Genomic DNA, 13,692 nt, shown 5'->3' on the forward strand with positions numbered 1-13,692 from the left:
TACCCAGTGAGCAGATGCAACTGGTTAAGTAATTGTGGGAACATATGGCTCCACCTGCTCAATTCATGTAAGCAGCACTAATCTCCAGTGCTCAGTAAAGTAACCTGTTAATTAGAAAGTGGTGGTTCATGTCAACAAGGGTTAGAAGGCTAACTTGAAAACAGCATTGATACTGTACTATTGAGCACCACTAAACACGTTTTTTGTATGACCTATTATGCAGCCAATCAGTTTTATGTTACAAATGCCCCTCTATGTTCAGGTCATTTAGTAAATGTAACTGCCATGGCAAATTTTGTTAATGAGAAGATGTTGCTGTTTTTTTTTTTCGTTTAAGGAAATAAATGTTCTCAGTCATGACTGCTAGTTTATATGGTTTCTTTATTATCAACAGTATACAATTGTCACCAGATTTTCAGCTTTTTGTGACAGGTAGCCGGTAATATAAGCATGGATTGTCTGAATCTGGTAGGATGGTAGAAGTCTTGATCAAAAGTTATGATATAGAGGCTAATAGAAAGTTGTACATATACATAGTGTTTCCCCAGCTCCGAATATGTTCCTCACATGATGACATTAGCAATGCCTGAATTTAAAGTAACACTGTTAAAGAAATAGTCTAACATTTTGTGCCGAGATTGAGATGAAAAGATTGATACCACTCTCATGTTTGTATGGTAAATAGCTACAGCCAGCAGGTAGTTAGCTTAGCTTAGCACAAAGACTGGAAACTGCTAGCAAGGAGCTTTCCAAAGATAACAACATCCGCCTATCATCACCTCCAGAGCTAGGTCTGTTTCATTCCATTCAGATAACAGTGTAAACATGATGCCTTGTCGTTTATGGAGTTTGTTTATGTGTTAGACAATTTCCTGGCCTGGCGCAGTAACTTCTGGGTACTCCAAGTAATTAGTCAAAGAGGTTATATGTGTTAGTTGGATTGTTACATTTGGTCAGACTCAGGCTTGCTGTTACAAATCTTTATGCTCAGCTAAACCGGCTGATGGCTGTAGCTTCATATTTACCATACAAAATGAGAGTGAAATCCAATCTTTCCTCTTGCAAGAAAGCACAAAAAGCATATTTCTGAAAACGTATCCATATGTAAACAAAGATGCGTAGAAAGCTACAGAGCAGTGCCGCACAGAAGATAACCCTAAGATAATTATAATGGTACAAAAAAAAAATAGCTGTAACTGACATTGTTGCTTTTAATCATATTAATTATGGCACGGAGGACAGCACAATTAGCCAAATAAATGTCTGTAGTGTTCTTATTATGGAGACTCAATTATTGTGAGTATTGAATTGAAGGAGCAGGTGGGTAATGAACTTGATCTCTTTATTTCTTACGAGTATAATAAATGTTGACCAGCTCAAAGATAGCCCTTCAGCTAAAAATATATTCATAAATGGGATAACAGTATCCATATTATTATTCAGGTGATATGGTAAAAGATAAAAGGCAGTGAAAATAAATTATCTGAATAACAATAATAATTATAATAAAAATAATTATAATAAACAGTGTCAAATTAGGATTCATAAACCTTTTTTGTTTGGTTTCTTTCTTTTGTGAAAATTCCTTTAAAATTGTCCATAAGCAAAAAAGTCCAGCATATTTTCATTTAATGTTGCGAAGGTGATCTCCTTTGCCGGGGACGTCCCCTTCGGTCTCACACATTTACAATATTCACAGTTACTATAAACCTGTTCGGCACATACTGAGCCACACTGCAGTCAGTCAGGCTGTCAGTGGGGACAAAACTATGAGGTGCAATGACATTTTTTGTGTTTACATGTTGGTGCCTGGCCGGCGGGAAGCAGAATATCCCTCTCTGACTTCCTACATCAAAATAGGTACCTATAGATAAGGAGTACAAATATCATTTCCTCCCATGACACATCTGTTCTCCAACATACCATTGGCATAATCAATTAAGAGACAATCAAGATGAAGACACACAAACTGCATGTCTGTAACATTGCACACACTGTCCTCTAGTGAGACCCTCATCCCCATTTACACAACTCTCTCAGGTTCGGCCAGCGTTATTTTAACCCCTCTCCTCGCCATCTCAGCCCATGGCCGTCACCATGTTAGAGTGGTGCGGGTGCCCAAAGGAAGGGTGTATCGGGGTGGGCGTAGGAAGCATGTGTCCAGTGTGGCCGAAAGGCGGCAAGTGGCCCATGGACATGTGTCCGGCCAGAGAGCAAAAAGGAGAGCTTTTCTCGTGCAGGCTTTTGGAAAACTCCTCGTAGCTGTCGCAGCCCCGCCTGCTCTTCTTGGATTTGTTGGACATTTTTCGGTTGCGGGTCTGTATTCCCTCCTTTTTCATGGTCATAGGCCGGTTCACCTGTGTAGTGAGAAAGAAGTGAGGATGTGAGTGATCTGGTTAAAGTTTTGAGTGAAATTTAAAACCCAGAAATTGTTAATTTTATGAAATTGTAATCAAATACATTTTTAAACATGGGATTTTTATATATGATTTGTTGACACCAACAAATATATAAAATATAAGATTCATCCATTATAATTATGCATTCCTTGCACCTATTATCAACCTTGATGCCTAGTCTTAATGCTATTCATGTAGAGCCTTGTGGCTGTCCCACTCAACAACAGTCTCACCATTGTGACTCTCAAGGGGATTACGCCTACCATGGAAACAATAAAGCACAAAGAAAGAAAACACCAATGAGTCCGACAGTGTCTGAGAGTAAAACAGCTCTCTCTCTCTCTCTCTCTCTCTCTCTCTCTCTCTCTCTCTCTCTCTCTCTCTCTCTCTCTCTCTCTCTTCTGCCTCTCTTATCCCTCAACAATCAGTGTGACCTACCGGCCTACTTCCTGTCTACTTGACCCTGTCGGGGCCAACTTGGCGATATGCAGTCAAAGACTTACGTTATGCAGTTTATAGTAGAGTCCGCAGGCATTGCACACTGGGTCTCCATTTGCATTGCGCCGCCAGAGTGTGGTGGTTGTCGTCTGACAGTTAGCACAACAGGTGCCTGCTCGTCTGGCAGCAGACTGTGGAAAGATATTAAGCTTTGATTAGAGCTCGACAGCACAAGCAGACATAGCAAGATTAAGAAAAACATTTAGGAATATTCTGTGTGTAAAATATGATGATAGTTCAACTTTCTATTGATTTAAACATGTCATGACATTATGGCCACAAATAATGATTATTACTGAAATAAATATTTTTCTTTGATATAAGAATTGTTTCACTCATGAAACCTCAAATAGAAATGCTCATCACAAATTCATTTGAGGCCATGGTCACATTGCCAAAAATATTCAGTTTATTGTCAAATAAGAAAACAGAAAATATAGATTCTGGAACCAGGAAATCTTTTTTTAAGTGTTTTCATAAAGAATTACTGAAATAATTAATTGATGATTACATTTGTTTTCGCTCGACAAATTGATTATTCAACTAAACCTTGCAGCTCTGACATATTTGTAGACATTAATATTTTTGGGAGTTAAATCTTCAATATTTTGATATTTCCACAAACAAGATAGAAAATGTTAATTTGACAGTTGGCTTTATTTGTTATTACAAATGCTCAATTGACATGCATAAAGCTCAGTACTGCAGTTTAAGATGAGGAGTGAGGAGCCCTAACAGCCAGAGGCTCATGGTGGATTCTTAACTTAATCTGCACCTTCAGTGAAAATGGTCGAATTAGTGTAAAACTTGAAATAACCTCGTTCTTTTAGTCATCATCCCAGCGTTTTTCTTTTTCATAAATACTGTCAAGCAGTTTCGGTAACTTTCCCAATCCGCTTCTTTTTACCACTGGAGAGAGCTTGACCACTGAATGAGGTCTGAGCTGATAGTTAGGAGGCCGCAGGAGGAAACAGGCTCATTTATCTGGACCGGTCAGATATCCGGATAGGAAACAACTGAAAAGCTGAACAAGGCGCTCTGGAGCCATACGGAAACCAGGCCTGATATATGGCGGTTTTATGTGCTATTATAGCAAGCAGAAGCTGGACTAAAACACGTGTATATTTTGTGTGAAACAGGCAGCTGTTTGCGTCGTCTGCAGGTCAGTAGCGATAGATTTAGACCTGTCTGTCGCAGCGACGCAGACTCATCAGTTCGCGTGCGGCAAGAAACAGAATAATTATCTGAAACTAATCTTAAGGATTGACTCTAAATTATAAACACAATATGTGCAAAATAATGTATTTTGTCGACGAGTCTTCATTTCTTGCTCACGATTGATTTGATGCGTATAGTTTTATCGCGCGTTAGCATATTATATTAAACAGTGTTACAAAATGCTGCTTTAATTAAGACAAACACAGATTTTGTTTCTGTTGTCTTGCTTTTGGCATATACATTCCTCCAGGATTTCAAAATAAAAGTGCACCAGTCCTGGTTCAAACGTCTGATGGCCCACTGCCGAGCAGTTCATCGGTCTGTACTGATTTAATGAGCGTCTGTTGACTCACTGCCTGCATTTCATTGCTGGCTGCTGCTGCATTACGACACAACTTGTGCACATGCAGGGTTACATGAAAGCCAATATATAGCTTTACTTTAAAATCATTGGGAGAATGATCAAATAGCAATGATTATTGTATGTCTTGGCATATGTCATTGGCATTGGCTTGTGTGTGAAACAATTTTAAAGTTTTTTGGATGAGTGAAGATGGTCTGTCTGGCCTGCTCCCACCATCAAGGATGTTTGAATCAGTTTCTGATGGGAAATCATTCCAAAGTTGCTCTCTGGGGGGGTGCTGCTATCAATGACAGTATAAAAAGTGATAAGGATAAGAGAAGCAAAGTCCCACTGCTAACAGCCCGAGCAAGGAGCAAGAGGGGAGCAAGAAGCACAATTCCTGGAAACTGATTGGGAAAATATAATATTTCCTGTAATTGCACCTTCTCCCCCTCTCCCTCCTCCTTACACTCTGTTAATTTACTGCCACATAAACACACACACACACACACACACACATACGCACACACGCCCACACACACATATACACATACACACACATGCACACATGCACACACGCACATACACACACACACACACACATGCCCCTCTCTCATCTATGGGACTCACCAGCCTGCGTTTGGGTTTGATGAGTGGTCTGTTCTGGCCGTTCATCTTGTGGTACAGCCCACAGGCGTTGCACAGGTAGTGTCCGGTGCTGTCACGTCTCCACAGAGGTGTAGAGGTGGCTCCGCAGTTTACACACTCACGGCCCTCTGAAGAAGAACAAAGTGACTTTGTGATATAAAATGTCATACCTGGCTGCAATACAATTTTCTCATGCTCTTTGCTCTCTCTCTTTGTATTAAATATGATGATCTTTTTTTCTACTGGAATATAAAGGGTTATTTGCATTAGCAGAAGCACTAAACAACTGAAGGTTTAGGAAGATTTTGCTGCACAATCAGTAATATATTCCCTCTGTGATGTCAAGCGGCTATCTCTTAAACATCAACACCAATGCTTGACTTCCATAAAATGTATCCTGTAAAACAACCTGGAGCATGGAGAAAAGTATATTTATTGTATTTGATAAAAGCAGAGTGAATTAATTCCACTAAACTAAATACACGAGTATGCTAAAAGCCTTTTAACCCTCCAAACTCCTGAGGCAAACTACAACCATTAAAGACAAAAAATGAAGATCAATATTTTTAGGAAATACATACTTAAATTTAAATAAACGTAATAACAACATCAATCATTTAGTCATATAACCTATAATTATAATAATAGTATGCCAGCTCTTATTAAATAAAAACAAGTTATTCAAAGTGAATTTAGGTTACCCTGCACTTTCCCTGCAACAAATGAGTGCAGGTTTAATTAAACTGGTAATCTCTTGGTCTGTAATCAAATAATCAGGACACTGTCCTAGTGTCTTATGTAACAGAGAAGTGACTCCAAGCCTAAATATTGAGGGTTTTGGCTCGGTGCACCTGCAGATCTTCCTTTCACACCTCTGGGCTGGTTCCAGTTCACTGTTCTGCTGCAGCCAGGAGTAATTACAGAGTCACGGTGAACACAAAGAGGATTACCAAAGTCGCTCTGTGTCAGAGGACTGCCGAGTGCAGGCTTAGGCCACTGCAAGCATTTATTAACAAAATGGTATTATCAATATTATTTATTAGGATATTATTATTATTATTATTATTATTATTATTATAAAATTATAAGGAAGCTCAAATCACAGCATGCACATTATAGGTTGGCTGTGTTTAAAGTCATTCATAACAAATAAAAATAAATGAATCCTGTACCATTTGGAATATATTTACTGACTTTTACAGGATGTTTTAATTGTAAACAGTACATTATATTAAATAGCAGGAGAGTATTCAATAATTAACATGTATTTTTCTTTGATAATTGTATAGCCCCATACAGAGTAGTGTGATAAGGATATTATATATCTTCTTTATGTTGGCTAAGATTCAGAAACATCTTCAATATTAATATGCAATTTAATTGTGTATATTTGTGCGTGTATATGTAACAATATTGTGAAATGATCCTGTTAGGATTATTTACAGAGTAACATGTGGCATATACAAACAAAAGGATGCAAAGCTGCACTATTTGTACCATAAAGTCATCCTTACACCACAGATACACAAATAAAGTGCCATGGGATAATTAAAAATGCATTAAGTTATTTAGTATAAATATGAGACCAATATGCCACTGATTCACTATACAACAGACCGATTAGATTGTTAAATAAACTCACAGACAAGTCAACATATTGTCTGGCTATTTCCGATGTAATTAATTTTTGTTTTAAACTAATCTCTGGTGAGTTTGCAGTGGACTCACCGATGCAGGACCGTGTCTTGCCTTTGTTCCTGCAGCTGAAGCTGGATGAAGCTCCCAGCAGGCTGCCCGGGTGAAACAGACTGCCGCCGTACTCGTGTGCCGCCGGGAGAGAGTAGGTGGGGTATGTCGGTATGGGATGGTGGGTGGAAGGGGTCTGCGCGCTCATGGAGGCCAGACTGCTCCTCAGCGGACCGGAGTCCTCCAGCTTCATCCCCTCCGATAACGACACATGGTATTTGATAGATTCCTTCTCGTCCATTCTGGAGGCGGAGGGAGACGCGGCCCCCGGGTCGGGTGATACGTCCTTTGGTGGTGTCGGGGGGAAAGTGTACAGATGCGGGCTGGAGTGGGACGGCGGCGTCAACGAGGAAGCAGAGACCGTGTTTGAGTTGCTGCTGCACGGGTAGACTGCAGAGAGGCCGCCCGGGGACGCGGAGCCGGGATGGTGGAGGCTGGGCTTGCTGAAGGGGCTGACGGACCAGGCGTTGTGGTGGTGAGCCGACAGGGCTGCTTTCCCTCCGTCCAGCCATGAAATCCCGGGCTGTGGATGAGATGAGTCCCCGTCAGTCGAGCTGAGGAATAATACAAAAGACAAATACTGTTTATGATACAGATGAGGACTGATTCCGCATTTAGAGAAACAGTGTGGCGTTTTCTGTCGCATGCGAGTTTCAATGCAAAATAAAGTACACTTGTTGATTCACCGGACACACTGGCCTGATTTAAACGTGCAAATAAAGTAGCCTGACATATTCACAACATAGACCAAAATGAAACCAATATGTTACTCATTGCACGTCCTCTCAATATATATTTTATATTTAATGTGAATGTTTTGTAAAAAATTGAATCCAAAATGTGTCGGTTAATGTCTTAAAATGTGAATGTAACTAACCAGTTTATGAGACTCATGAGCCAGCAATTATTCCCAAGGCCAAACATTATTATTTTTAATTAACGTTTCAACCCGCAGAAAATAGACAGACAATGACCCTGATTGTTTTAAAATAGACACAATTGTCTGACAATTATCATAAACAAATAAAACACATAAGCACTTGTCTGCAGAAATTAATATATACTTTCCCTGAGTTAATACTTTTCATACTACAAAGCCAACTACGTGTGTGTGGCTGTTGTGCAGGCCTATATGAAGTTGCACCCTTGTAGCTCGTCTTACCATGCGCTTGGCTGTAGGACACTCTGGCCCTCGCAGAGTTGTGGTAGTACGGGTTTCCTTGTGAGTCCAGGTGATTAAAGAAAACATCCACCTCATCCGGAGGCAGGAGCTGCGCCGTGGGCTCCATGTAGTTGTGTCCCAGGCCGTGGTGATGAGAGTCCGGGTGCTGCCCGTTCAGCATGGCATGGTGATGCATCCAGCGGGGCTGATCAGCCGCCACATCCATCGTTGTGGCTTCTGTGTCTAGCGCGCTTTGGAGCAAACGAATATCCAGCGAGAGGATGTTCTCAAAATGTGTGTCCTTTATATCTTCACTGTGTCCATTTACAGTGGCTGACGAATGCTTTGGTGTGGTTCATCTGACTTAAATTCCCTCTCTTCTCCTGAACATCGAGTCGAATATGGCACTGGAAACCTGCAACAAGCAAACATCAGATGTTAATATTTTTTAAGTCAGGGGTGTTCTCATCAGTTCTCAAAACGTAGCTCGTGGTGCGAGTATTGATGCCACTTAAGACAATCATCTCCACCCAAACTATTTACTACACCACTCTCGTCACTACTCATCCACAACCGAATACGCCTTTTCACTTAAAACGCCCAATGAGTTTTAAGCTTCCCTCCGCATGACACTAACATAAACCTGCCGTACCTTTGCCGGTGCTATGTTATCCGTCGCGTCCGATAAGTTCGCGTGTCTTTGGAAAACTGTCCCCTGTTAGCTGCTGCAGGTCCTCTCCAATCTTCGGCTGCTGTTAATCAGAGTCAACTCCGTCCACTGGGACTTAAAGCAACACGTAGAACTGTGGCTGACAGCGCGGGGCCAGGCTTGTCAAACTCATGGGCGGAGTCTCCACTAATGCTTTGACTCAGCCAATTGAACACCGTCTGCAAAACCTCAGAGGCGGTTCCCCCACACCAGTAAAAGATGCTTCTATAATACTCGCATGGAGAGACATGGCTGCTCAGGGCCACTGCACTTTATGGAATTGAATGTTTCAGTGTTATATTCATCAGTGTAATATTCCCTAAAACATAATATAGTATCCATTTATCATATTAGGCTGCGTGGTTTTCCCAAGCATGCCTGTTAGTTTACCCTGTGAATATTTTTTCAAAGGGCACAACACAACAACCACAGACAAATTATTATATAAATAATTATATCTAATAATATTGAATGTTAATCTACTTATTTTATTCCTGCATATTTTGATGTTTATCTGGACTATATGGAGACAATGGTTCATAAAAGCGACAGTTCACCCTCAAATCTTATCTGTACTGCTATTTATCAATCTATATTGTTTTGAGGGTTGCAAATATTGGCCACAGGTCTCAAATATAATGGGACAATAGCATTTGACTTGTAGTGCTCAAAGCACCATAAAAATACACAACAGATAAACCCAATGTCTATCCAGATATGATGACCTGGTTACTTAAGATAGTCCACACACCTTGTTGTGAGTAGTTAATGTATTGGGACTATGGTTGAGAGTTACCAAAACAATCTCGATAAGAGGAAACATGTGTAGTTTTAAATGGCGAGCTGTCCCTTTAACTAAGCATTGTCTCCATACAGTCTACCAAACCTGCAGACGCCAAGACTAAAAGAAGTGAAGTGACATGGTGTGTTTACATGTCAGTGACAATTATATTTAAAGTCAATGTCACCATATCATTATTTGTATAATCATTTGGCTGTGGTTGTCATGATGTGCCCTTATGAAAACATTTCCACACGCTTAAGTAAAGTTGCAGTGGATACAATGTGAAACAGCAAAGTCCCCTAAAGAATACAGTGACAAGGAAGAGTTTTAACGATAAATTCACTACCGATGTTAAGATTTGTTCAGGGTTAAATATTCACTATTCATTAATTATTTATATTTAAGTGAAGAAACGATATGTTGTGCTCGCTCTCTCTCTCTCTCTCTCTCTCTCTCTACCCTCGTGCATGATTGACAGACAATAATTGAAGAGGGAGCGCGTGCAGCCCCGACCAGCAGACACTGCCGCCTGCTTGACGCCGTCTCCTGACGTCATGCTTCTGAGTGAATCAGAATCAGGACTTTTTCTAGAGAGAGAGAGAGAGAGAGAGAGAGAGAGAGAGGGATGGGGGTTGCCCGTGGTCTGCTGCAGTAGCGGATGATCTCGATGAAGGACCCTGCAACTGATATTTACACTGGCAGTGGCACTATTAATAATACATCAAGTACATCATCCTGAATGTAGTGATTTCGAAGAATAGGCCAAACTACTGCCACGGTGGACTATACATATTAGATTAGATTAGAACACTCTAATGTTTTTAATGATTCATTATTTTTGCGGAAACACACCTTCACGAACAGAACATTTCTGTGATCAAGAATTTATCTTCGCCGTAAAGCATCTCGGTTATCTTGCAGTAGCTTATGTTGATGCAGTCTGTGCTGAAGAAAATATGCTTGCCACTGTTTGTGTGAAACTGTTAATTGGAGTTTGTATATTGCTCATAAGTGAGTGCATGGTTGATTTAATTCAGTTTCCTGTCTTGCAAAATAGATGCATAGCTAAACCTCTTCTGAAGCAATTAACATTAACACGACCAACCTTGCCCTCGATGGACTGGCGGCCTGTCCAGGGTGTCCCCTGCCTTCGCCCTATGTCAGCTGGGATAGGCTCCAGCGCCCCGCGACCCTAATGAGGATAAGCGGTATTGAAAATGGATGGATGGATGGACGACCAACCTTATCAAAAATGATGGTCAACAATGCCCAATTTTCGAAATGCGAAAACCCCCGACACATTTGCAGCACACATGTGCGTTAATCTGACTGGAATTTAACATGTATTCTCTTTAGGCGACAGTTTGCAACTACAGGTAAAATCGCAACACACATCGAGTTATTCGAATAGCACTTAAAGCATATATATATATGCTTTAAGCATATATATATGCTTTAAGTGCAGCCCCCACTTGGATGACCAAGAAAAAAAAAATGCAGTATCTATCTATCTATCTATCTATCTATCTATCTATCTATCTATCTATCTATCTATCTATCTATCTATCTATCTATCTATCTATCTATCTATCTATCTATCTATCTATCTATCTATCTATCTATCTATCTATCTATCTATCTATCTATCTATCTATCTATCCATCTATCTATTTATCTATCTATATATTCACTCTCTCTCTATTGCTGTTAAAAAAACAACTAAAACGCAGTAACATTAACTAAAACATTTATTTCATAACAACTTCCCTTAATGTCTCACTTTAAGTCCATGATAAACTGCTAAATTATTAAAAGGCCTATATTTAGATAAATCCGTTTGTTTGTTTTAATCAGACTGCAATGTAAATAACTAACATTCATCATTATACAGAGACAGCGATTCCTTTCGAGCAGTATTAAGAGTAAATCCGCCGTATAGACTGAAGAAAGCAGAACATACCGGAGGACAAGTGTGGCAGCATTAGAGCTCATCAGCATGATAATGTGGAAATACACATGCTTTGAGTGTGAGCCCTTTTGATCTGGCGTGGCGATAAAACCTTATCGGCAGCGAACATCCACTTCCATTTTAGGATTTGACATTAATTCAATCCGCCCTTCTTTTTTTACAGTGTCTTTTCTCACACGACCGCACGAGAGAGAGTGAGGTCACAGCCCGTTTCAGTTCTGAGAATCTCATTATAGGACAGCTATTGAAAGGAAGTGGTTTTAACTCATAATAAAGATAAAAATGAAATGTCACTAGTACAAAATCACAATAGATAAGTAGGCTAATATAGACGTTTATTATTAGTATTCATCTTTATTGAAGCTGAATTAATGTATGATTCGTAATTATAGTGGTTGTATTATTATATGACGATGTTATTTTGTTTTACATTTTGTGTATAGTGGCTTTTTTTTCATTGTGTATACAATTAAAAATGTTCTGCACAAAGAGCCTCTTACATTGACGCGTGCTTGAATATGTTTGTGTGTGCGTGTACGTGCGTGCGCGCGCGTGTGTGTGCGTGTGTGCGTGTTGAGTAGCTCCCCCAGATTGAAAGAGAAATCCAATGCTGGTAGGATCCTTGGGTCCCACTGATTATATACCCATCCCGGGGTATTTTTCATCGGTGCTGGCTAATCTTTGTTCTTTGTGAAGATAATAAATAGCCTAATCGTTATCAGCGAGCTGCTGGAGGTGTCGGGGAGAATGGGGGCTGATCGGCCCGGGAAATAGGCTCCAAAGTGCCGCGGAATAAATGGCATTTCTTATCTCTCTCTCCCAGATTATCGCCGCCTTTTCAAACACGCTCAACAAATACATCTAATGCAGCGAATGCATCATTTACTGGAGCAGATCTGTGTAAATGATAGATAGATAGATTAGGAAGGGGGCTGCATGATGGGTAGGGGGGGGGGGGGGGGGGGGGGGGGGGGGGGTGAGGGCATGGTGTTGGCTATTATTTACACGTTTAATGTTCTGCATGTGCAAAGTCTTTATTCAGTGTATATAGACAGCATAAATACGGCTCACTTTTCCATTATTTAAGCTATCTGCAGGAGCCATCTGCGGTTCCGGTTCTTGTTTGTGGTATCTTATTTCTTTCATGTTGGATTTCGTGGGATAAGAGTTAAACAGACTCAGCCGCCTTCCATACAGGGAGACAATATATTTGAATAATGTTTTCAAGTGTTTGAATTTTTGCAAAATAAAAGAGAAAATCAAATGCAAGCAAGAGGTATTAAACCAGGCGGTGGTCTATCACAAAGAGGCCATGTTACTTGATATTTGAAACTCATCTAGGACAGAATTAGTGGGGATTGATTTTATTTGTATTTTTTTAACATCATTCTCTATATGTTTTTATTTGCTGCAGTATTGTTTAAATAATGTAAATAGTGAAGATGGTTAAATTAGGCCATTGACTAAAGGCTAATTTGATCTAAATCTCATTATAACACATATCTTATTTTGAACAAATATTTAATAATTTCCTCAAAACATCTATAGATCAAATACTAATGAATGAAAATAAGAAAACTTAATTTCCAATTTCTAGTCTCAAATGAAGACAAAGACGTAACTTCACAATTTATTTATTTAAATAACTTATTTATTTAATTTTTAAGGAGAACATGTTGATATTAAAAAATAAAGTGTGTTTTTTCCAACACAAAAGCTGTAGTTGTATGCTTGACACAAATATGAAGACAAATCCTTTAGCAGAAAGAATGAAGAGGGACCTTATTGTAGTGTTCAAGCATTGTATGAGTTTGTGGTGATTGACCAGTTATGGCAGAAAAGGTATTTTTCCATTATATACAAACTGATGCTTAATAACTTGGCAGCTGCAGAAGACCTGGTGCTGCTGATGGTCTCCAGGGTAACGAAGATAACAGCGCAGTCATTTTCCATATCTTACCGTCTATTATATTCAAGGATTAGTTCTCCTTCCTGAAAAGGTCAAACGTAAAGTCAAGCCAAACAGGAGTGCTCCTCCTCCTTTACCCTACAGTGACAGAGCATTTACCATTTTTTCATATTATTTAGTTAAACCAGTGCGATGACCTTTGCTGACATGATTTGATAGATGCAAACCTTCCACAGGAGAAAACACATTCCCCTTTTAATATCATAAGGACTCATTGTGTTTGTGGTTAACAGTGATTTTTTGGGTT

At 39.7% G+C, this 13,692-nt stretch overlaps 1 protein-coding gene across 1 annotated transcript; it reads right to left on the reverse strand.

Moving 5' to 3' along the window:
• Window positions 1-367: 367 nt before the first annotated feature.
• gata2b (GATA binding protein 2b) lies at window positions 368-8,799 on the reverse strand. Its single transcript, XM_034533647.1, is given in 7 exon segments — window positions 368-2,357; window positions 2,903-3,028; window positions 5,089-5,234; window positions 6,835-7,365; window positions 7,368-7,406; window positions 8,015-8,429; window positions 8,667-8,799. Coding segments are annotated over 6 exon segments (1,347 nt in total). The 5' UTR covers window positions 8,241-8,429; window positions 8,667-8,799; the 3' UTR covers window positions 368-2,078.
• Between the last annotated feature and the right edge of the window lie 4,893 nt (window positions 8,800-13,692).

This window comes from Cyclopterus lumpus, chromosome 5, assembly GCF_009769545.1.
Source record: "Cyclopterus lumpus isolate fCycLum1 chromosome 5, fCycLum1.pri, whole genome shotgun sequence".
Lineage (NCBI taxonomy): Eukaryota > Metazoa > Chordata > Actinopteri > Perciformes > Cyclopteridae > Cyclopterus > Cyclopterus lumpus.